The sequence below is a fragment of the Micromys minutus genome (assembly GCF_963924665.1).
Source record: "Micromys minutus genome assembly, chromosome: 15".
In the NCBI taxonomy this organism is placed as follows: Eukaryota; Metazoa; Chordata; class Mammalia; order Rodentia; family Muridae; genus Micromys; species Micromys minutus.
In genome coordinates, this window is record NC_137984.1 from 49,141,827 (window position 1) to 49,166,436 (window position 24,610).

Sequence of the window (24,610 nt, forward strand, 5' to 3'; positions counted from 1 at the left end):
TACTTTGTTCTACTTTTAATTTTTTGTATTTAAGCCTTTCAGTTTTTGGTGCTGAAGTAGAACCTAGAGTTTTGGTGTGCTAGGCAAGTGTTCTGCCACCAAACTACATCCTTACCCCCCTTTGGTAACCATTTAGTGGGACTTAATAAAAATCTGAAAATAACATTGCTTTAACAAAACATTTAATAGTGAACTTGGAAAGTTTCTGCATTTGTTGGTAAACTGACATACTTTTTTGTTTTGACAGAGATGTTATGAACATAAACAGTACAGAAATGGATTGAAGTTCTGTAAACAAATCCTTTCCAACCCCAAGTTCGCAGAGCACGGAGGTAAGTTCAACACTGCACGTCCACGGCTCCACCACCAGCATTTCCAGACGGGTTGCAATTTAATAATGGATTTTAGTTAAATGCCGCAAAGATGACAGCACATCCAGTTTCAGTTAGGGCTTCTTTTTTCCTATACTAGCTCTTCTGGAAAGACAGAAGGGCTCATTCAGGCTTGATGCTTATTAAAGTATATCTAGGAAAATTTCACTTTAGAACTTTGTGCTGGAAGAACTTTATTTTTTACCCTCAGCTTGCTCAGGAAGTGACGACTGTTTAGTCTCTCTTCTTATTTTTATTGTATCTTCATTAGCTCATCACAATGGAGTCATGTTTAAGATGTTTGTATTTAAAATTGCCAGATATATAGCTCTGTCTAAATAAGATGGGTGATTAGATACTGTAGAGCAGTTGGTGAGTATGTGACTAAACTTGTAAAGAAATAAGAGGAAAATAACGTTTTGTGGGTCTGGTTTGTGCAGCTTTGGGAAGCATGACTCACTGGGGGTGAACTGTCACTGTATTGAGGAAGAAGGACAGTTTCTAGCAAGTTTTCACCATCCCTTTCTGCATCTGTTGTGTTTGCCCGTGCTTGACATTTTACATGTGCTGCAGTTTGAAGAACTGATACGGAAGCAGTGATAATAAAACATACCTGAGTTGATCTCCTTTTCCTTATTGAAAACCTATCTTCAGTTGATACTGAATAGTAGGTTCCTTTATATTCCATTTTGTAAAGTATGCAGACTGTTGATGGAACTTCTAATTTAACCATAGTAGTTTCATTAGCAGAAAATGTCATATTTTATTTATAATATGAATTTAGAGTAGGTTTTCCTCTCTTTTCTGAAATGTACCCCTTCCCTGTATTTTAACATAACTGAAATTAGGTTGAATATGAAGTGTCACAAATTTATGGAGACTTTTAGGCATAACACATTAGGACTTTATTTGTTTGTAAGAACAGAGTTCATGCCAGTTTTTAACCCATGGTCCTTCTGCTACCTTCTAAGTGCAAGGGCTCTGTGTGGACATGTCTTATTCCATACACATCTTTATTCTTTTCTAGAATTCTAAAAATTGATCTTAAAAATTAGGCAAATACAAAAAAATTAGCAAATAAATCACAGTGAGTCTATTTTAACTCATAGGAGCATGCATTATAAAATTAGATTTTTTTTTTTAAAAGTAACTGCCTCTCAACAGTCTTTTGAACTGGTGATTAGAAATGGTGAGCTTTTGACATCTTTAACTGTTCTTTATAGTAATCCTAAAGACTTAATAATAAATTTCGGAAAACCAGAGATATGTGGGATATATAGATAGCAGAGAGTAAAGTACTTGCTAAAGCAAACATGAAGATCTGAGTTTGAATTCCTCTAAGCCACAGGAAAAGCCAGCCAAGGCAGTATGCACCCTTATAATCCCAGCACATTTATGGGGAGATGGGAGACAGAGACAAGAGAATCTCCAGAAACTAGTAGGCTGGCTATCTTGGCATATGTGGCTGTAGATAACAATGAGGCTTTGCCTTAAATTAAGTGGAAAGCAAGAACAGAAATCCAAGGCACATGTGCTGGTGTTGTTAAGTGCCCACCCACACTTATAATTATAAACCCATAGACACATAGAACTCACATTCGAGAGAGCGTATACACACACACACACACACACACACACACACACACACACACACACAGAATCTGAACTGTAGATAATTTATGTGTATCTTAATGAATTGATTTAGCCTTCATATAACTTAGGTTCATAAAACAGTCTGTTTTCAAAATAGTGTTTTGTACTTGGAAAAAATTGTTTGCAATCGTCTCTTGAATTTGACCAAGAATGTCAATAGAGTTGATTATTACCAGGTAGTCTTCCTAGTCAGATATTATTTTGGAAGTTTGTTTGTTTATAGACAGGTTTTACTGGGTTGCTTATTTGAGCTTTTCTGGAACTTTTCTAAGTAGGTCAGGCTGGCCTCAAACTCAAAAGAGGTCTGTCTGCTTCTGCCTTCCAGATGCTGGGATTAAAGATAAATGCCACCATGCTTGGCTAGGTTTTTATCTTTTATTTATTCATTAAGAAAAAAAAAATCTAAGAGTGCCTCAGAAAACAGAATCTAGAGATTTTTACTTACTTGCCATGTCAGTGTTTGGGAATATTTTAATTCTGGAAATGCTTGGAAATGCCTTGTTAAACTTGAAATGTTTGTACTGTTTGTTATTTGAGATTATAGTTATTTTTTATTGATTACTTTCTTCTACCTTCTTTTTTCCTTTGTTATTAAACTATAGAGACCCTGGCTATGAAAGGATTAACGTTGAACTGTTTGGGAAAAAAGGAAGAAGCTTATGAATTGGTTCGCAGAGGTTTGAGAAATGACTTAAAGAGTCATGTGTGTATCCTTTTGAAATGTACTTAAAGATTGAGTGGGCTGTTTTGTTATAAGAAAACAAACTGAGTCAAGAAATATAATTCCCTCTTACCATGAGGAAATGATTTTTTTCTTAAACTGAAAACAGGTAACTTTTTTGTAATATGCCCACTACATTTTAACTATATGTTGGATAAATGCTAGTTTTACTTTGGGAGGAGGTGTTACTATGGTCTGACAATTCATATTCCTTTAAATTCATACATTGAAGCCTGGTCACAGAGTGATGGTGTTAGGAAGTAGGGTTGTTTGATAAGTGACTAGGGAGTGGGGATGAGCCTTTAGGAAGCTGTATAAAAACCCTCAGGGAACTTGTTAGCCCCTTTGTCACATAAAGATACATATAGGATGTGCCATCTTTAAAGGAGAGATGAGACTTACAGAAGTAGTATGAACTGCAAACCTCTTTTGTTTATAAATTGCCCCATTCAAGTAAGGTTTTGTGTTATAGCAAATGGTCTGAGACAGGTACATGGTGATTTTTATTCATTATGATCATAACTTTAGAGAGAGAGATTACAAGGAATATTAAAGAACTATATGTTATATTGAGTAAGAGCAGAGGCTGTGCAGTGTAAGTTTATTGTGTTCACTTAGGTCTGAAGCTCTCTCTGCCTGTTACCCAAGTTTCCTTATTTGTGAAATTGTGATATTTCAGATATTACAACTAGTAGTGACTTAACTGCTGAAATACATAACAAAATTTATATTTATATTAAGGGATTGTCAAGTGCTGGATTGAGTAGAAGTTTGAGGGAAAAGAGTAAAAAATGTACTTTGGTATTTTTCAGTCTCTAACAAGGATTCCTCTACCTGTTTTGTAGGCGAGCAACATTTAAGAGCTGAGTCACACAGTGTTTAGTGGTCTCTTAGGACAGTACAGGTGAAGTGAATAGTCTGTTGAAGGAAAAGACTGGATGCCTAGATAGAACATTTTGAGTGTATATAAAACATGGCTTGTGCAAAGCTGTACAACTAATCTTGAAAACACAAGAGTGCAAAACAGTGTGACCAGAGCACTAGAAAGGTAAGCGAGAGCTCAGCAGCACAGTTGGAGGTACCCTTCCATTTTGAATGATACAGTATTCTTCTCTACATTTACTTAGCCACAGTAGATGAACAAGGTTTGTTTTTTTAATTTTATATTTTGGTTATTGTTTGTTTTTTTGTTTTTTAAGGTTTATTATATTTGTGTGTCTTTTGCCTGCATATATTAATATATAACACATGCCTTGCCCTGTGTCATTGGAAGCCAGGAGAGGATATCATCTAGTTCCTTTGGAACTAGAGTTAGCAGTGGCGTGATCCACCTCTGTAGGTACTGGGAACAGAACCCAGGCTCTCTATAAATAAGATCAAGTGCACTGAATCCTGAGCTGCCTTTCTAGTGGTGACAAACTTTTAAAGAAAGTTAAACTCCTTGAAGATGATAGGCTGTTTAGGACTTATCTTTTTTTCTTCTTCTTTTAGAAGAGTAATGGGATAGAATACAAAAGCAAAGGGGGGTGGTAGGGTTGAGTGACTGCAGTGACATTGAAAACAGCCCTCCTTCGTTTATGGTATTCTTATGAACAGTTCCATTTTGCTTCCTTAGCTCTTTCCTTTAATAGGGTGTAAGATCTCTAAATGTTGAAAAGAAAACCCCAGTTATTGAGAATTTGTAACAGTTATTTGTTTTGATTTTATATGTGACTGACTTTTGGGAATTTTGTGCCATGTAGAAGGGATGTATTTTTTTAAATAATTTGTTTACTTTTATTTCATGTACATTGGTATTTTGCCTGTATGTGTGTCTGTGTCAGGTTTCAAGTCATTTGGAGCCTGATTACAGTTACGAGCTGCCATGTGGTTGTTGGGAATTGAACTCGGGACCTCTGGAAGAGCAGTCTCTTAACCTCTGAGCCATCTCTCAGGCCAGGTGTAGATATTCTTATTTACATTTTTTAAATGAGAGGCAAAATAAGGCTAATTTGTTTGAGGTTTTAGCATTAAAATAGCAGGCTAATTGTCTATGACTTCAAAAGCTTTCCTTCTGTTTGTTAAATTCTCATTCATCTTTGTATTCTTGCCCACTGTCCCCATTTACATTCAGAAATTTACAAATGATGTTTGCTTCCCAAGTTTTTTTGGGAGATTGTTTGGTAAATGTGTGTAGTTTAAACCCTTTTCCTGTATTGATCCCTGGTTGACCTAAAACTTGTCTCTGCTTTCTAAGTGGGATTAAAGGCGTGTATTACCATACCTGGCTGGGAATAGTATTTCTTGACATACTGTCCTTAACTAAATTCCTTTAGGTTGGCATGTTTATGGCCTTCTTCAAAGGTCAGACAAGAAGTATGATGAAGCCATTAAGTGCTACCGAAATGCACTGAAGTGGGATAAAGACAATCTTCAGATCTTAAGAGATCTCTCTTTACTACAGATTCAGATGCGAGATCTTGAGGGCTATAGGGTAAATAAAAGATGTTCTTTATTTTTGTCATAAAAGAAAAATCTTGTTCCTCAGAACTTTGAATATATTCTGATAAAAATTTCATTCCATTTTTTGACTGCTCCTTTGGCGATTACATCTGTGATTGGAACAGATCTTAAAAATACATCATTTTGTTGAGGGATAGAGTTGGAATAATATGTAGAGCTGTTTAAAAAATATTGTTAAAGTTTTTGTTAGAAATCACTTTATTAAAAATTAATACCCTGGTAGAGTAACTATAGTTTTTTGTCATTTTTATTAAAGTAAGTTTTTAAATTTTGTGTTTGACTCATTCATTGATATTTTATATCTATAGTTCAGTAGCGTCCATTTAACCCTTAAATCAGTCTTGGGTTTATTATTTCCTCTATAAAATCTATTTCTGCTATATCTATTTCTTCATGGTAGTGCCTGCCATATTGTTTTCTTTATATACCTTATTAAATGTTTGTGTTGTTCTTTCTAAAGAATTTCATTTGTTGCCTTTGTGGAAGAAATAAGGATATCTGGCATCAAGCTTTTTAACAAACTCAAGAATGAGATTAGCACTGGAGGCTTCAAAGTAGTTTTTTTTTTTTTTTTTTTTTTTTTTTTTTTGGTCTCTATAAAGCTATATAATATTTGCTATTGAAAATTTTCTAAAATAGTTACCTGTATTGTATTATAGCGTGAATAACTGTGAAGCAAAGTAATGTGATCATCTGTTTTCTTCAGGCCCTGAGGACTGAACCCAGGGCCTCCTGTTGTATTTAGTAGAGGGACATTTGATTTGTGGATCTAAAATAAATCCTGTTTTTCCCCACACTGTGAAGGAAACAAGATACCAGTTGCTTCAGCTTCGACCTGCACAGAGAGCGTCATGGATTGGTTATGCTATTGCTTACCATTTATTAGAAGACTATGAAATGGCAGCAAAAATTTTAGAAGAGTTTAGGAAAACACAGCAGGTAATACCAAGACAGTTTATTGTGTCTGATTCTAAGTATAACTGAAAGAAAGAAGTTTATAAATATGCATACCTGAAAATCTCTGTGGTTAATGTCTGTGTGCTTACATTTTGTTCTTATATGATGACAGACATGCTCCTTCGCATACTTCATGTGTTCCTAAGAACTACTCTAGTTGTTAGTACTGACGATGCTATCACGGGTTTTCAAAATTCACTGACTCTAAGTTGTAGATGGGTAAATTGTCTTAACTTCTCTTTCTAACCGCCTTTTCCAGTTCCATTGTTTGGTTTTGAAGCATACTTAACCATGTTGTAATCATTTCTCTGAAGCAGTTTTAAAGAGTTTGTATTTTCTCTGTTTATTATTTTGCCAAGCATACAGCAATGCTTTTGGGATGTTCTTGAGTTAGATTTGTTTGCTTTTCCTAATTGTTAGTTAGAGCTGTGCTTTTCACAGAAACTCACAGACTGATGAATTCCGTTCAGCACATCAGTTGGCATATAATTTGCTTGTTCCATTTATTACTGTAATGGTATTTGTAGCTGTACACTGGTTGTTTTACTTTTTATTTATAAACAACCAAAGACCAGACCAGAACATCTGTCAGCAGAATTTGACCACTAGCCTTTAACCTGGCTCAGCTGTTAAAATGACAGCTGTGAAGTCCAATTCTCTGACTCCACCATTTTTTCTAGATTTTTTTTATTTGCATTCTATTGCTAGTAGTTTCTCTCTTTCCATTTATTTATTGATGATACTGCTGTTACTTATTTAACATTTTTTTAACAGATATTTAGGAGTTTTAAAAGCATTGCTGTCCGTTGGTATTTTTGTTTGTTTGAGGGTGTGTAAATAATTTTCTAATACAAAAATAAGATTCTTATTAGCATTCCTTGTGTCTTCATGCAGACATCGCCTGATAAAGTGGATTATGAATATAGTGAACTCCTTTTATATCAGAATCAAGTTCTTCGGGAAGCAGGTCTTTATAGGGAAGCCTTGGAACATCTTTGTACCTATGAAAAGCAGATTTGTGATAAACTTGCTGTTGAAGAAACCAAAGGTATTTAAAAATATATAGCATTGTAACTTATAACTTCTAGTTGTAGCTAGTGGCAGGTTGAAAATTTATAGTTGTTGCTGACAGTCACCACATAAAATTCAGCTTGCTAAAGATGGGAAAATGTGTATTATTCATGCATTTTGAATAATTTGTGATATAGGAAAATAAGATGGAGATTATAAATTGAGGAGGAAAAGCCACACAAATCTAATAAAATGATTTAGGTAAAGCATTTTTATTTTTGATTTTTCATTGTTTGCTTTAAAGTGGGCTGTGCTGACTGTTGTGTCCTCTTGGCTAGTCTCAAACTCCTGGGCTCAGCTGTTCTTATTCTCCAGCTGGGAATAAATGAGACTACAAGGTTAGGCTAACAGCCAGCCTAGCCATCCCCTCTGTAAAGTATTGAAAATACTGGGCTAGGGGTATAGTTCATTGTAGAATACAAGCCTACCATGTGTGGGGCCTTTTTCCAATTCCAAGTACTGTCAAAAAAAAAAAAAAAAATCATTCCAGAATTTAATCAAAACACAATCATAATTTTATAAAACAAGATTTACTGACTTAGAGGTAACTCACTGGAAAAATTACAGTGTGAGTACTATATGCCAGGTTTTACCAGTACTATATATTTATAAATTAATCCTTACTAAAAACAGAGAGAGCTGTAGGTAGTGACATCGTCCTACAGTCAGTCCTGCACTGAAAGGACTAAATCAGGGTTAGGAGTTTGAGATCTGGATTCTAGAACAAGGTCCTGTCTTTAATGAAAACAAACAAATAAAAAACAAAGCCCTAAAACAACATCAACCCAAAAGATCTCTTGGCTTATCTGCATTTCTTTGATAAAATAGAAAAGACCATAAATTCTAGGTGGAAAGGAACAAGATTTGGATTCTTTTTGTTATTTAAGTATATATCTCTAAATGCTGCCATTTATTCTTAGGCTGAGGGAAAAAATACCTTAGTAATTCTTACTCATGTATTAGTTGATTAGTTGAGATCAGGTTTTTTTTTTTTTTTTTTTTTCCTTATGTTATTATAGATTAGCTTTTTTCAGCCTGTTCTGTATTCTGACCTGGTCTGGTTTATTAAGACTGGGTATATCTTCTGTGTAGGGTTCTTTTACAACTTTACAGAGGTTACTCCTGTTAGAAGGGCAAGTAAAATGTCTTTTAAGTACTGTCAAATGTACCTTGGTTGAGAATCCAATGTCATGTTGGAATTGAAAGTCTTAATTTTTACCATATTCTGAAATACCTTTGACAGTATCGCTTAATTGTAAAGATTTCATTGCTTATCATGTGAATTTTTAGAAATCATAAGCATATAAGTCTTTATAGTAAATAATCATTTTTAGTTACTTGATACAAGCACAGGTTATAAGAGTAGAGTAATTTTTGAAAATAAAACTAGTCAGATGATGGTGGTGCATGCCTTTCTTTAATCTTAGCACTTTGAAGGCAGAGGCAGTAAGTGCTCTTAACCTCTGAGCCATTTCTTCCCAGCCCGAGAACCCTGTCTTAATACAAAACACAAAAATAAATTAAAAAACAAAACCTTTGAGGCTAGAGAGATGAAATTAAAAACAAAACAAAACCAAACAAAACAAACCTTTGGGGCTTGCTGATTAGACTAAGGTGAGCTTCAGGTATTTACTGCTAGATGGCTTTGAATGTGGCCGAATTGTGGGCTGCTCTCATGGTTTTATTTTATAGTTGATTTCAAGTCATAATGTGGTTAGGATATTTAGTGGATCATTAAGTTAGATGCTGATGTCCATATGATATCAGGAATAATTAAGGAGTGGGTGATGGTTTGGTAGCAGTGTGTTCAAAGAATGTGGGAACTTTGCCTGGAGTTAGGCAGATTCCTGAATAAATTGAGACTTTGAAGTTGATAGCTTTTAAATTTAAGGTTACCTTGAATAATAAGGAAGTTGGGAACTCAAGAGAACACTAGCCACTGTTAAACTCTTACTCAGAACAAGACTTTAAAGATAACTGTAGAGGGGAAGTTCTGAGATTTTTTAATTGCTGTCTTTTTGTTAAATAGGGGAACTTCTGCTGCAGTTGTGCCGTTTGGAAGATGCTGCTGATGTGTATAGAGGATTACAAGAGAGGAATCCTGAAAATTGGGCCTATTACAAAGGCTTAGAAAAAGCATTGAAGCCAGGTAGTGTTGTTTAATACTTACTGTTTTCAACCTTCTTCATGAGTATTGTGTTAACTCCTTGTAAAGTATTGCTATTTGAGTAGTGCTTAAGGGTATACAGAATGTAGAGCCATGTATGCCTTTAATTAGGACCTGGGAGGTGAGTTCCAGGCCAGCCAAGGCTACATAGTGAGACTTGTGTCTCATGAAAACTAACCAACCAAAGAAACAGGAATTGGTTCCTAGTCTAGCATGCTGTGACGTCTATATTTGTTAGGATGAAGTAGGAGAGTCTTAAATTTGAAGCAACCTGGGCTACATATAAGTTCAAGACCAGATTTCATATACTGATACCCAGAAATAACAACAAAACAACAATACCAACAGATCCAAAATCTAAATGTAAAATTTTACTCCTTGGGCTGGAGAGATGGGTCAGCGGTTAAGAACCGCTGACTGCTCTTCCAGAGGTCCTGCGTTCAATTCCCAGCAACCACATGGAGGCTCACAACCATCTGTAATGGGATCTGATGCCCTCTTCTGGTGTGTCTGAAGACAGTGACAGTGTACTCATATACATTAAATAAATAAATCTTTAAATTTTTCTTTTACTTCTTAATCATATAGAGGATTGAGCCTAATTTGGAATCTCCTTTTACAAGATGAAATTGCAAGTGAACAGTGAGCTGGCTTAGTGAGTATAGGTGCTTACCACCAAGCCTAATGACATAAGCTTATACGTAGACCTTCATGGTGGGAGAGACTTGACTCCTGCATGTGTGTGCGCTCCCTAATCCTATACATACATCACACTAAATACATGTAACAAACATTTTTATGTTTATGGGTGGTTTGCCTCCATGTATGAGTGTACACCACTTTCACACACCTGCTACCCATGGCCAGAAGAAGGCATCAGGTAGCCGTGGACCATTACAAATGGTTGTGAACTGTGCTCAGAATCAAGCCTAGATCTTCTGCAAGAGCATCCAGTGTTCTTAACCATGGAGCCATTCTTCAGCCCCATAATTTTTTTGTTGTTGTTTACTTTAGAATTTTTACTTTTTTTTTTTTAACTATGAGTTGGAGAACATGGTTATCTACATAACAAGTTACAGGTCAGCAAGGGTGACATAATTGGATCCTGTCAACAAAAGAAAAAGAAAAAAGAAATGATTAGAAATAATTTTTTTTCTTGAAAAAGGTCTTACTGTTTTGCGCTGCCTACAAATTCAGAGATTCATCTGCCCCAGCATTCAGAGTACTGATATTAAAGGAACATACTGCCATACCCACCCAGAGGTAACTTCTGAGAACAGAGCAGGATGATAATGCACAGCAGCTTTGCTGTAACGGAGGGAAGAAGTGAGCAGAGCCTCTGGCAAGCTGTGGCTGCAGCATGGCAGCTCCTACAGCTGTGAGTGTCGGATGCTCAGCATGCGGCATGGTCTTCTTAACGCTTCTGTAAATGGTGTCAGGAAGTAAGAAACAACAGCTGTGCATAACCTACACATTAAAATAGAAGCTGACACACAGGGAAGAAAACAGATGAAGTCACTGAAAAGAACAAAGATGAACAAATGTATAGAAACATCTGAATTGGAAGCTGGGAAGACTCAACATGTATGGTTGGGTACAAATAATTGAGAATCAGTTGTTCCAAGTACTGAGCTAAGTAACTAAGGATAACCAAAATTAAAACATCAGCTGGGTGTGGTTTTAATCCTAGCACTGGAGAGGCAAATCAGATGGATCTTGGAGTTTGAGGTCAGCCTAGTCTGTAAAGAGAGTTCCAGGGCTACACAGAGAAACTTTGAGGGGACAGGTGGGCACAAACAAAAACCTCTACCAAAAACATCAACAACAAAACCATCAGAAAACTTCACCCTCACAGTCTTGTTTGACTCAGTTCCTATTGAAGCTGGTATAGTGTGGCATTCCTGATATCATCGGTGCATACAGGAGAAACCTTGCTGGTGATTACTTTGTGACGTAGATTCTTTCAAAGGAACACCATCATTCCATGTTAGATAATGGAGGATCTCAGATAGGGAATTATATTCATGAAGCAGTTCTGAGAAAATACTAGTTAGAAATCTGAGAAATGAAAACCCTACTTACTATTGAGTAATGAAAATCCTTCCTGGGAAATGAAAAAAAGTATAAATCTTGAATATTTGTTTATATATGTGTGTGCATTTGGCAGGCCTTTGCATCCCATGAGCCTCCCCCAAGCCTCTTGTTACAGGCAGCTGTGAGTTACTTGGAGTGGGTAGTACACTGTCTCTATTTCTGAAATAAAGAACCTAGCATCAGTGAGGACAGAGACCACCACATTAGGCAAAGGGAAATTAGGGAAATGGAAGATTAAAACTGAGGAATGCCTTTGTTCTGAGAGTAAAGAAAACAAACTATGAAGACATTGAAATTAGGACAGAACCAGAGGTTCCAAATAGACCAGAGAGTTACAGTGGAGAAGATCAGAACAGAAGCAATGTAAATTAACTCAGGTTTTCATGTGGAGTCTCCAGGTTTTTGAAAGTCTTCCTAACTTAGCATAGGCTAAAGAAAATCATTTACTTTGTATGGCTAATGAGAATTTAAAACAATGAAAATAGTTGGAAATACTTTAAAATGATTGCTGATATATTTACTTGGTAAGATTGCACTTAATTTTCTTGTACAACTTACCCTTTCACTCTTTTGTTTGTTTGAGACAGAGTCTCCCTGTGTAGCTCTGGTTGGCTTGGAATTTGTAGACCATGCTGGCCTCAAACTCACAGAGATCCCCCCCTGCTTCTGACATATCAAAGGTGTGTGCCATTGCACCCAGCCAGGTGTACTTTTAATTTAGGAAAACTTGTAATTGGCAGAAATCTATGCAAGTTGTGGTTTTCTAAACAGTTTTCCTCTCCCCCTCTAGCAAATATGTTAGAACGGCTAAAAATATATGAGGAGGCCTGGACTAAATACCCCAGGGGACTCGTGCCAAGAAGGCTGCCGTTAAACTTTTTATCTGGTAAGTAGAATAATTGTAACAGAAAGAAAGTACTGTTTGATTTAAGTATGAATATGTATGTGTGTGTGTGTGTGTGTGTGTGTGTGTGTGTGTGTGTGTGTGTGTATGAAGGCTAGTATGTGCCTTGTTAGAGTTTCAAGGAATCTTTCTCTTACAGGAGAGAAGTTTAAGGAGTGTTTGGATAGGTTCCTAAGGATGAATTTCAGCAAGGGTTGTCTCCCTGTCTTCAACACCCTGCGGTCTTTATACAGAGATAAAGAGTGTGTGTGTGTGTGTGTGTGTGTGTGTATGTATGTATGTATGAAGGCTAGTATGTGCCATGTTAGAGTTTCAAGGAATCTTTCTCTTACAGGAGAGAAGTTTAAGGAGTGTTTGGATAGGTTCCTAAGGATGAATTTCAGCAAGGGTTGTCCCCCTGTCTTCAACACCCTGCGGTCTTTGTACAGAGATAAAGAGAAGGTAAAGCCACCCATAGTACCCTCTGCTCAGAGTCTGCCTGGCTGCTGTACAGTGTGAATGCTTATGTACCCTTTCCATTTGTAGTCTGTTTGCTCTTTGGTGCTTTTTGACTTCAGTATTTGCTTTCTATCCTTCAGCTCACACCAACATTTTTTCTAATTTCTTTTCATTAATTGTTCTCTGTTTTTATTCATTAAAAAGGTTTTGCCAAAAAAGTTTTTTTAAGTATAAAATAGTTTATTTAGGGCATGGGGAAGGGAGTCAAGAGGGTAGTAGAGGCAGAGAGAGAAGAGAAGAGAGGAGAAGTAGAGGCTGGTCATGAGCATGTGGGGAAGGGGAGAAGGGCATGGGGAGAGAGTGGGACATGAAGGAAAGAGCAAGTGAGGAGCAAGAGCAATCAGGAAAGTTTTTGCTAGTTCAGCAACTTTTTTTTCCTGCTTCATATACGTGTTTTGCTTCAAGTGCTTTTTAAGAAGGAATTTTAATCTATGTTGATTGCTTGCTTACAAAAACATTGTCATCAAGACATGTTAGGTTAAAAACATAAAAGATACTGAAAAAAACTAGGTGGAAGAAGTTAAGTATGTATAGCACATAATGCACATTTAATTGTCAGTCTTTTGTTGAAAGTCCAAGGTCTAGCCTATATTGATTTCTCTCTTTCACTTTTTTTTTTTTTTTTTTGGTTGTTGTTGTGGTTGCATATAACATGTTCTAGTTTTGGAACATTGGAATTTGATGTTTGTGTGACAGTCTTATATTTTCATAATCTTTAGTCTTTTTATAGCATTCAATTTAGAGAAATGTTTTTTTTTTTCCTCTAAGTTTATATACTATTGGGTTAAATTCTGCATTATGATAGTTGTTTCATTTTTGGGGGGCAGGGATGTTCTTTGGTTTTCTGAGATAGGGTTTCTCTGTGTAGCACTGGTTGTCTTGGAACTTAACTTTGTAGATCAGGCTGGCCTCAAACTCAGAGATCCAGAGATCTACCTGCCCCTGCCTTCTGTGTGTTAGGGTTAAAGGGGTGTACCACTATTGCTGCTGTTCTTTCATTTGTTACTAAATGCATGTATTTCAAATAGTTTGGAGATATGCCATTGCATCTTGGGATAAGTGTGTAGCCTGACTTGGGAGGAGAGCATAAGTGTATCAGAGTGACCTAGCTGTGCTCATTTTGGGCTCACAGTTCACATACAAGGTATACTGCATTGATCTGTGAGCCACTGAAGAGAGTTTCTATAGCAACAAATGTCAGTATGGATTAATTAATCAAATTAGTAAATCCTGTTTTTTGTTTTTAGATTTGATGCAGGTATTGGACTGTTGCACTATGCTGTCCAAGCTGGCTAGAATTTCTGGGATCTTTTGATCCTCCTGCCTAGGAAACTTGAATATAAGACTACAGGCATCCACCATTGTGCTTTGCCTATATTATGAAACTAATGTATTAAAAGTACTCAGTACTTCTGAGGAAGCCCGAAGTGTAGTTAAAATTTAGGAGAAAGTACAACCAGGACAGACAGGTATTTTCCTGGACCTTAGGCACCCCACTTTGCTGGATTTCAGGGTTAGTATGTTTCTCCTGGATTATGAGAAGAGTTCATTTACCAGACACTTAAAAAGTACCCTTTTCACATAGCATTTAATCCTACAGAGTCATCCATTTACTCATCTATTTGTCATATGTCTGTCTGCCTGTCTGTCTTACCTACCTCCCTACCTGATCTAGCTACATCCACTCAATTCATTCCTTAATAGCTAAGCTTCATGTCTCAAGTTTCAGGCTCCATACATAGCTGGGACTGACCTTGATCAAACAATTTTTGATCCTCTGCCTTCATCACCTATGTGCTGGCATTACATGCCTGTGCCACCATGCTAGGCCATGGCATTTTATTCTTGATCATAAAGAACAAATGTTATCTATAGATGATGTGTTTTGAGATAAAAATGATTTTAGATGTAAGTTGGCTATAGCATTGCCTCTGTCCAACATTCACCAACTGCTAGTTTAGTTTATACTTTATCAGGGAAAGGAACCTAGCAATAAGGTTTTAGGAGAGTGTTTCATCATGAGTATTTTTAGATTTTATTTTTCCTTTCTGAGATAGAGTTTCTTTGTGTAGCCCTGGCTGTCCTGGAACTTGATCTGTATAGCAGGCTGCCCTCGAACTCACAAAGGTCCACCTGTCTACTGCCCTAGTACTGGGATTGAGGGTGTGTGCTACACACTCCTCTGCCCCTCACCTGAGAACTTTAGGTTTTTGTCTTCAGGTTAAGATGTTCGTTCATAAAGGGAGGGGAATAATGTTTTGGGATATTTATTTATTCCATATAAATATATATATTCCTTTTATATATTCCTTTCCATAAGGAGTATATTTTGCACAAGAGCATAGTTTTGTTCTATTAAAACATCTTGTGTTTATACCCCAGGTGGCAATCGTAGAAGAACTAGTTGTTGGTTATGAGACTTCTCTAAAAAGCTGTCGCCTATTTAACCCCAATGGTAAGTAAATATATTTTATGTCTTTACATTGTTTTTAAAAATTTTGTTGAAATTTTTAATGGACTATGAAATTACCATTCAGAAGATTGGTTTTGACTATTTTAGTAGCAAGTATAGTGTATTTAATTTCCTTGATTATTACCCCTTAATTACATATTATGTTATAATATTTTACTGAGAAACATCAATTTATTAGGTAGAAAGTTATGTAAAATCTAAAGAATCTATAAAACTTGATTTAATAATACAATGATCCTCCATTTAGTCATTACTTAGCTACAATAATTTTAAGTTCATGTTGAACATTTCGTCATCATAGCCTTGCCTACTCCTCTGTATTCTTTTGTTTGTTTCTGGACAGGGGTTCTCTGTGTAGCCCTGGCTGTCCTGGAACTCAATCTGCAGACCAGGCTGGCCTCTGCCTCTCAAGAGCTAGGATTAAAAGTGTGTGCCATTATGCCTGGCTTTCCCTCTGTTTCTAAATCCCAAACTTAACATTATTTCATGACTATTTCAACATGTCTGAAGAGAAGTATTTCACTTCACATACAGCTGTACTGTTAGTTCACCTGGTGGCATGGGCTTGTAACCCTAGCTGCTTAAAGTGTTTGAGGAAGGACAACTGTAAGGAGTTCAAGGCTTCTGGGCAATTTAGTGAGACCTCAAAATAAAAAAATAAAAGAAAGAGAAAGAAAAAGAGGGGTGCTGTGATACAGCTCAGTGGTAGTGTTTTCATAATATGGGGTTCAATCTCAAGCATTCTATGCTTCCCCTCCCCAAAAAGTGTCTCCCCCGCCACCTGCGTGCACTCACAAAACAAGGTACTATTATGCTTATATATTAGTACTTCCATGGATTCCAAATTAGCTCACTTCATAAAGTATTTGCTACTAAGTGTGAGACCCATCGCGCTTGATTTCAGTGTTCATAGTTAAAAAACCAAGGGCCAGTGCCATATGTTTATGTTCCCAGACTCTATCTTAACAAAACAGGGTAGATTGAAACTGAGAAATAACATACATGTGTACAGGGTCACATAATTAAACAGATACACATGTACAGTAACCAGTTTACATTCACACTTTCAGTTGTATTGTGTTTGTCTTTTCCTCCCTCCCTTCATCCTTTCTTTCTTCTTCCCTTCCTTTTCTTTCTTCCAGATTTATTACTCTGTAATCCAAGATGTTCTTGTTGAACCCATGGTAGTTTGTCTTAGTTGGGGTTTCTACTGCTGTGATAAGTATCATGATCAGAATGGGGTTGGGGAGGAAAGGGTTTGTTTCAGTTTACAGCTCTCAGATCACACATCTTCACTGAGGGAAGTAGGGTAGCAAACAACCTGAAGGCAGTAACTGAAGCCAAGGTCATGGACCATGTTACCAGCCTGTTTCCAGGAGGCTCAGCCTGATTGCCTATGCAGCCAGAGACTACCTTCTGGAAGTGGCACTACTGACAGTAGGCAGAGTTCTCTCATGATCACTGATTGTAAAAAGTCACTACAGGCAAGCCCACAGTCTAGTCAGGTGGTGGGTAGTTCTCAATTGAGGCTTCCTCCTCCAAATCACTCTAGATTGTGTCAAGTGGGTGTAAGACTATCCAGCTCAGCAGTGCTCCTTCCATAGTCTCCCAAGTGCTGGGATTATACCATTCCCAACCCTTTTCTTTTGTTTGAAGAGTCAAATAACTTTGCAGGTTTGGATAGTGTCTTTTATGTCTCTTATTTCATGCACCTGTAATTTATTTGAGAGTGAATTTTTCTTTGTCTAGGTTTTGTTGACTATATTGCTTTCTATACTATGTTTCTTTCCTTTCATGTTTTTGTAAGTTGATAGCTAGATGTAGAAATGGATTTTTTCCTGCCTGCCATTATCCACAGTGGCTACTTTTCCCCCTGGAGACAAGAGTTTCTCTGTGTAATAATAGCCTTGACTGTTCTAGATTCACTTTGTAGACTAAGCTGACCTTGAACTCACAGTGCTGAGAAGCTAATTATATTTTAAAGAACCTTCCTAATATTTATCAACCTTCCTAATATTTAACAGTTCCTCATGTTGTGGTGACTCCCAACCATACAATTATTTTCATCGCTAGTTTATAACTGCAATTTTGTCACTGATATGAATTGTAATGTAAATTTCTGACATGTCCTGTGATTGGATCATTTGACTTAGAACTGGTTGAGAACTGCTAGTCTAGTTCTTTGGTTACAGCTCCAATCCTGTTCAGGGACTGCGTGCACATAGCTAATGCCTGTCCTTACTGAACAGAGCAGGTAGCGAAATGTGTTGCTTCAGAACTTGATTTTCTTTTCTTTTTTTCAACTTTATTTTAAAAAAGAGAGCTGTACAGATTTTAAAGAGCATTTTGGAATAAAACTATATGAATATCTTTTTGTCAGTACTTGATTCTATTAAAGGTTTGAGAGTATGCATTGAAATCTTACTACTTACCATAGTACATATAAAACAAAACGTAACATGGAAATAGTCAAAGTTTTCTTGGTGTGTATAGATTAAACATAGTGATTTTTAAATGCCAAAAATTGCCACAAGGCTATCTTTTTAGCTCTTGAGTTATTAATGATTTAAGGTGTAGGTGTACCCCACTCTGAGTAGGTGCTATATACTTGTTGTTGCTTTTTTTTTTCCTAAGAAGGACTGAGGCTTCCACTTTTTGGTCTTTCTTTTTTTGGCTTCAAAACTTTCTAATGAGCCCTCTCTAGCTAATGGTTTGATGAAGGTTGGCAATTTTGGGGTGATTTTTTTGGGGGGTGATTTTTCTTTCTTTTTTTGGTAAAGTCTAATGTGAGTGAGCCAGAATCTATCAGTAGGCAGATAATGTTGTTTTAAAAGGAAAAGTTTATATAACATACTACTTGATTTCTAAGTTTGAGCTTGGATGGAAAAACACAATTTCCCCCCCTCTTTTGGTCTTTTCTTCAGTTTCCAAAAGATTAGACTGGTTCATTGCATTCTTCAAACTTGGCAGCTAATTTTGTTTAAAAAATATGAATTCAGTTCCTGGCTACCTGAGAGTTTAGTCCCTGGATACCACACAGTAGGACTGAACTTTCTCGAGAAAGTTGTTCTGTGATGTCTGCATGTGGACTGTGGCAGGCACACACCCATACGATACACTCAAATGAATATATAAGTGTTTTAGAGAGAAAATAATTTTATTTAAGTATGCTTGATATTTTACTTATTTAATTTTACGTGGCTGCGTCTTTCAAGTGCTGTGGTGGTAGATGATAACTTACTGGCTGACAAGATCTTGAGTATTTAACCTTGTGCACTACCACTGAAGATCTGGAGTCATTTTTCCCACAGAGTTTTGGCTTCACTAGTGGAATAGCCCACTGTGGGACCAGGGGTGCGCATTGCTAGTAAGCTGGCCATTGTTTCTAGGTCTCAGATTGATTTTAACTGCACTTTCAAAAGGCACACCATGGCTTCACTGATATTCCATTAATCATCATCTTCCTACAAAATGTAAGAGGTTCAGTGACTTTCAGTGAAGCACTTTGTTACAATTTATCACATTTAGTGTGCTCCACTCCTGTTATGTGTCTCTTACTTTTAATAGAGAGAATTAAAAAAAAAAAAAACAAATGTCTGGTTTTAGAAACTTACGTTGGGGGCTGGAGAGATGGCTCAGTGGTTAAGAAGAGCACTGACTACTCTTCCAGAGGTCCTGAGTTCAATTCCCAGCAACCACATGGTGGCTCACAACCATCTGTAATGGGATCCAGTGTAGTTATGTATATAAAATACAATTTTTTTTTAAACTTAGATTTAAGGACAGTTTTTTTTTTATGTATAAGTTGTATACTTATGTTTCACATATATTAAGATTACATCTTGAAGGTTTTGAACTAAAATATGGAATACTTTTTTGTTTGTCTTACTTAATTTGGATATAGTTTTTAACTGAGTATATTAGTGATCAACATTTGGCATAATAATAAGATCTAAAACTGTTATGAAAAATCAAAATTCCAGATCACAAACATAAATATATATTTATATAAATTTCTAGGTAATATACAAACCATTTACTTGTATGTGGTTTGTGTATTACCTAGAAATTTAATTAAGCAGTCACACTTTCTTTTTAAAATCTTACTATATGCAAGGTGTTATACTTAAGTGTCCTTAAGAAAACATGCTTTGGTAGGTTTTAATGTGCTTAGCAGTAGATTACAGCTAATTATATGCACAAACTATATAACTGCTTCCCTTATAAATGGGAGGACCAGTATGGGAGAGGGGATATTCTCTTAATGTTTGTAATATCTAATCTTGATTTCCTCATTCCTCCTTTTTAAGATGATGGAAAGGAAGAACCTCCAACCACATTACTTTGGGTCCAGTACTATTTGGCACAGCATTATGATAAAATCGGTCAGCCATCTATTGCTCTGGAATATATAAATACTGCTATTGAAAGTACACCAACATTGATAGAACTCTTTCTTGTAAAGGCTAAAATCTATAAGGTAAAAATCTTTTCTTTATAAGCTTCCTATACAGCTTCTAGGTAGAGAAAGTAAAATACTGTTTGAGAAATATCAGTTTGATCTCTTTCCCCTTAGACTTGTCATAGCCACATTTATTTGCTCATTTATCAATAACTACTAAATAAACACATAATACTGTGTGTGTGTGCACACATGCACACATGGGTACCTATGTATGATTCTGTTGGTGGTTATTTACTGTAATGTGTGTTTTCTGCTAACAGTTGAGTATGTTCGTGGGTAAGCATCTGATGTTAATAAAGTAAAACAATTTTATTTTGGATGTACATGATACTATCTCTTGACTTAATTCTTAAGCTATGCATGAGAATCTTGTGTTATAATCAAGCCTTTTATAAAAGGAGTTCTTTATAAACCAATAATATATCTTTAGAAAGAAAATAGTTGAATTAAGTAGCATTTCAAAGAACTTCCTCCCCTTTTGTTGACTGAAGTAGGCATTAATCCAAAGCTTCATGTGTACTGCATAGACACTGATGCTGAGCTGCACCCACCTGCAAGTTTTGTTATTTATTACTGTCTTTATTATTACTGCTTGAGGCATGGTCTTTTAGTGGACTGGCCTCAAATGTGGGACTTCTTTTGCCTCAGCCTCCTAGGTTCTGGGATTACCAGTGTGTATCAGTATTTTTTGACCCAGAACTTTAAAAACATTTTCTAAAATGATATATGTTTATTTTGAGGTAGGTGGCTTATGTGTTCTACAGCATGTGAGTTTAAGTCAGAGGACAACTTGCGAGAGCTACTTTGCCTTTGTCCCCTATGGATCTGCAAGTTTGAACTGATCATCAGGCTTGGTAGCAGGTTGTTTTATCTGCTGAGCCATCTTACTTGCTACCCTAAATGTTTTAAAGCCAAGTTTCTCTGTTTTGTGGCTTTGAGATAAATAAATTAGAATTAGGATAGTGGGGGCAATGCTCATAATAGCTTTCTGACCCGAGGCTCAGCTTTTCTGCAATGCTGGTGGTTTCTAGGGAACCGTCAAACCTCCCTAGTTCTAGAATTAGAAACTCAAGCTACCACATGTGTCTTTTGTTAATATTGGTGCTGGTCTTGAGTCAGAAGAACACTCTTTTTTCAGTTGTTTAATTTTAATTATAAGTCACAAATTACTTAATATAGTAAAAATTATCATACTTACTGGTGATTTTGTTTTTGTGCCTTGCAAGCATGCTGGGAATATTAAAGAAGCTGCCAGGTGGATGGATGAAGCCCAGGCCTTGGACACAGCTGACAGATTTATTAATTCCAAGTGTGCAAAATACATGTTAAAAGCCAATCTGATTAAAGAGGCTGAAGAAATGTGTTCCAAATTTACAAGGGTTTGTATAGTTTATGTTTTTGAGCATAAACAGGGCATAATTGACTTTGTATTTAGATATGTGTCTTTCAAAGTTAACTCCTTTATGCTTACAGATATCTTACCTGCAAGTATGCCTGTCAACCATGTGCAGGTCTGGTGGCCACAGAGGCCAAAAGAATTCATTGCATTTCCTTGAACTGCAGACAGTTGTGAGAAGCCATGCCAGTACTGAGAATTGAACCTGGGCCATTTTTTTTTAAAGTTTATTATCAATATTGTAGTTGTCCAGTTACTAAATTACTGTATTGATAAAGAAGAGTTAACAATAGATGAAGTATTTTCTTTTCATATAGTTGGATAGTAGTTTTTTACAATATATTTTATTTTATACACATTGGTACAAGGGCATTTTAGAGTTACAGACAGTTGTGAGCTACCATGTGGGTGCTGGGCATTGATCCCAGGTCCTCTAGAAGAGCATCATGTCCTCTTTACTACTGAGCCATCACTTAGGCTCCTGGACAATGGATTTTAAAACTGGTTTGTAGCTGGGCATGGTGGTACATGCTTTTATTTTCGGCACTTGGGAAGCAGAGGCAGGTAGTCTACATGAGTTTTGTAGCTGTAGAAGTCAGCCAGCTACATAGAGAAACCCTGTCTTAAATACAGAAAAAGTAAAACTAGCTTATAACCATTTAGGTTGACTGTTTGATAGATTACCTATCTCCCATGTGCTGGCATCACGTTAATCCCTGCCACCTGTTTATTGCAGACCTTTGTGTAGTTGTTTGCAAAGTTATCTCTAGAGCTTAGAAAGAGAACTTAATCTAATGAATCTGTTTAACGAGGGAAAAATAAAAACAGTTTTAGGAGAATTCTGATCAGTTGACCATTCCTTTTTTTTTTTTAAATCTTATGGTAAAGTGATGTATTTGGCTTGAATTTTCTGGACTACTATGTGATTTTTATTAGGAAGGAACATCAGCGGTAGAGAACCTGAATGAAATGCAGTGTATGTGGTTCCAGACAGAGTGCGCCCAGGCATACAAAGCAATGAGCAAATTTGGTGAAGCACTCAAGAAATGCCATGAAATCGAGAGAGTAAGTACCTTAAGTATGTGAACTGCGGTTTTTACATTAGATCTTGAAGTCTTTGGGTTGGGCAAAGTCTACACCCATTTATAATTCATAGTATGTGATTTAACATCAACAATACATTTTTATTTTATAAAACTTAAAATATTTTTAGTGTCCTTTGAATTCTGAATTGCTGTGCTTATTCCCTAATACATAAAATCCCATTAATTGTAGAGTTCTGTGGTTTAATTCATGCTATCAATCTTGATAAAGATTTAAGCTTTTTCCTAATGTTTCTCTGTATCTTGCAGTTTTCTTATAAAGTCCTCGTTTTTCAATCAGTGTATGATATATACTTGTAATCCCAGTACTTGGGATGTAGAGGCAGAAAGATCTGGATTCAAGACCTATAACTCACATGTGTTTGAAAATCAGTCCTGGTGTGGTATAAGACTCTGTATGAACACTACTACTAGTATCTTCAAAACAAAAAAATCATTGTTTTATTAGCCTTCTTTACTGTAAATTCATTTCTATGACTAGTGGTGAGATTTCTGTTTGTGTGTAGAATTATTGGCTACTTGATTTTTCACTTATATACCAACAGCATGTTGTATAGAGTTCGTATTTATAACCTCAAAAAAATTCAGATATTTTGTGCTATATAATCCCTAGAAGATTTCTGTGTATGTGTGCGAACTATATAGAATTGTCATATATACTAATTAGTGAGTCATTTGTGAGAATAGTTTTACTTAAGTATGATTAAGAAGGAAATACGTATAGTTATAAATATAGTTGAAACATTATTATCCTCTTTCCTTTAAATTCATTTTCTTTTGTTTTTTTGCTCGCCAGTAGTCAACTCTACTTTTTTTAGTTTTATATGCCAAATATAAAAATGACTAATTTTTACATTTTAATTTTTCATGCTAAAGAAGCAGATAGTTTCAAGGCTTTGCTTTTATTATTCTTAGGCAGTGCTATACTCCAGTGATAATAAAAAGATAATTTTGTTAGCATTTTATAGAAATCACCGATGACCAGTTTGACTTTCATACGTACTGTATGAGGAAGATCACCCTTAGATCATATGTGGACTTATTAAAACTAGAAGATGTACTCAGGCAGCATCCATTTTACTTCAAAGCAGCAAGAATCGCTATTGAGATCTATTTGAAGCTTCATGACAACCCTCTTACAGATGAGAACAAAGAACACGAGGCTGATACAGGTATCCATTACAAGATTTATTATTATTTGTTCTCTTGTGTTTATAGGAACTTATTTTCATGAATAAATACAGTTCCTCTGAGGTTTTATTGAATATCTTTGTGGGAACTTGTTAGCCGAGGCTAGAAAAATATGGGTATTTTGTGAATTTCTCTAAGCAACAGAAGGAAAAATTACTTTTATGCTTTCAAAATAACTTAATTTGGTGTTTGAATCTGATCTGAGAATTTTGTTTGGGAGGTGACTAAGGATCCAGTTCAGCCCATTTTCTTTATCAGGTGGTCTGTTACCGAGCTGCTTCCCAGACAGGGATTTATTAATTTGTGGTTAGATGTTTGTACCTAACAACACTTGAATTACCTTAGTTTCACATCTAATTTAAGATTAATTCAGGTAACTATAGTACTATAACTGCTAATGATGTAATTACTGTAGTGTGGAAACTCTACCTTAGTATGTTGACTCTTTAGCATGCTACTTTTAAAATAAACATTTAATTGGTGCATGTTTGTGCATGTGCGCTTGTATGTGCGAGCATGGTGTGTGTGTGTGAGCATGGTGTGTGTGCTTGCATACTGACTTCCAGAGGTCCTGAGTTCAATCCCCAGCACCCACATGGTGGCTCACAACCATCTGTAATGGGATCTGATGCTCTCTTCTGGAGTGTCTGAAGACACCTACAGTGTACTCATACACATAAAATAAATAAATAAATCTTTTTTAAAAAAAGAAAGCACAAAAAGATGCCCAGGTGTGGTGGTGAATGCTTTTAAACCCAGCACTAGGAGCCAGAGACAGGCAGATCTCCAAAGTGAAGTTCAGGGTCTCCAAAGCCAGGGTTGTTACACAGAGAACCCTGTCCTGAAAACCCAGAACGACAAAACAAAACAGAAAAAACGTGCCAAAGATTACCATTCACCCTGAAGACAACAACAAAAAGGAAATCTAACAAAATTCACAGGAACAGCCATCATGTTGCTGATAGAATTGTATAGGCTGAATTACATCAAATTTGACCAAAAAGAAGTCATACAAAATAAAGAGACCTTTATATGCTCATATTT

The 24,610-nt window shown here is 36.2% G+C and overlaps 1 protein-coding gene across 1 annotated transcript in view; it reads left to right on the top strand.

The window, feature by feature from the left end:
• Nucleotides 1–24,610, top strand: part of NAA15 (N-alpha-acetyltransferase 15, NatA auxiliary subunit) — a 59,471-nt gene that overhangs the window by 20,473 nt on the left and 14,388 nt on the right. The window contains exons 2-14 of the mRNA XM_080929478.1: nucleotides 248–332; nucleotides 2,627–2,731; nucleotides 5,061–5,218; nucleotides 6,052–6,186; nucleotides 7,099–7,252; nucleotides 9,305–9,424; nucleotides 12,327–12,422; nucleotides 12,775–12,881; nucleotides 15,321–15,393; nucleotides 19,722–19,891; nucleotides 21,103–21,255; nucleotides 22,209–22,337; nucleotides 23,334–23,547. Of these exons, the coding sequence (XP_080785604.1) occupies nucleotides 248–332; nucleotides 2,627–2,731; nucleotides 5,061–5,218; nucleotides 6,052–6,186; nucleotides 7,099–7,252; nucleotides 9,305–9,424; nucleotides 12,327–12,422; nucleotides 12,775–12,881; nucleotides 15,321–15,393; nucleotides 19,722–19,891; nucleotides 21,103–21,255; nucleotides 22,209–22,337; nucleotides 23,334–23,547 (1,699 nt within the window). The remainder of the gene's footprint in view (nucleotides 1–247; nucleotides 333–2,626; nucleotides 2,732–5,060; nucleotides 5,219–6,051; nucleotides 6,187–7,098; nucleotides 7,253–9,304; nucleotides 9,425–12,326; nucleotides 12,423–12,774; nucleotides 12,882–15,320; nucleotides 15,394–19,721; nucleotides 19,892–21,102; nucleotides 21,256–22,208; nucleotides 22,338–23,333; nucleotides 23,548–24,610) is intronic.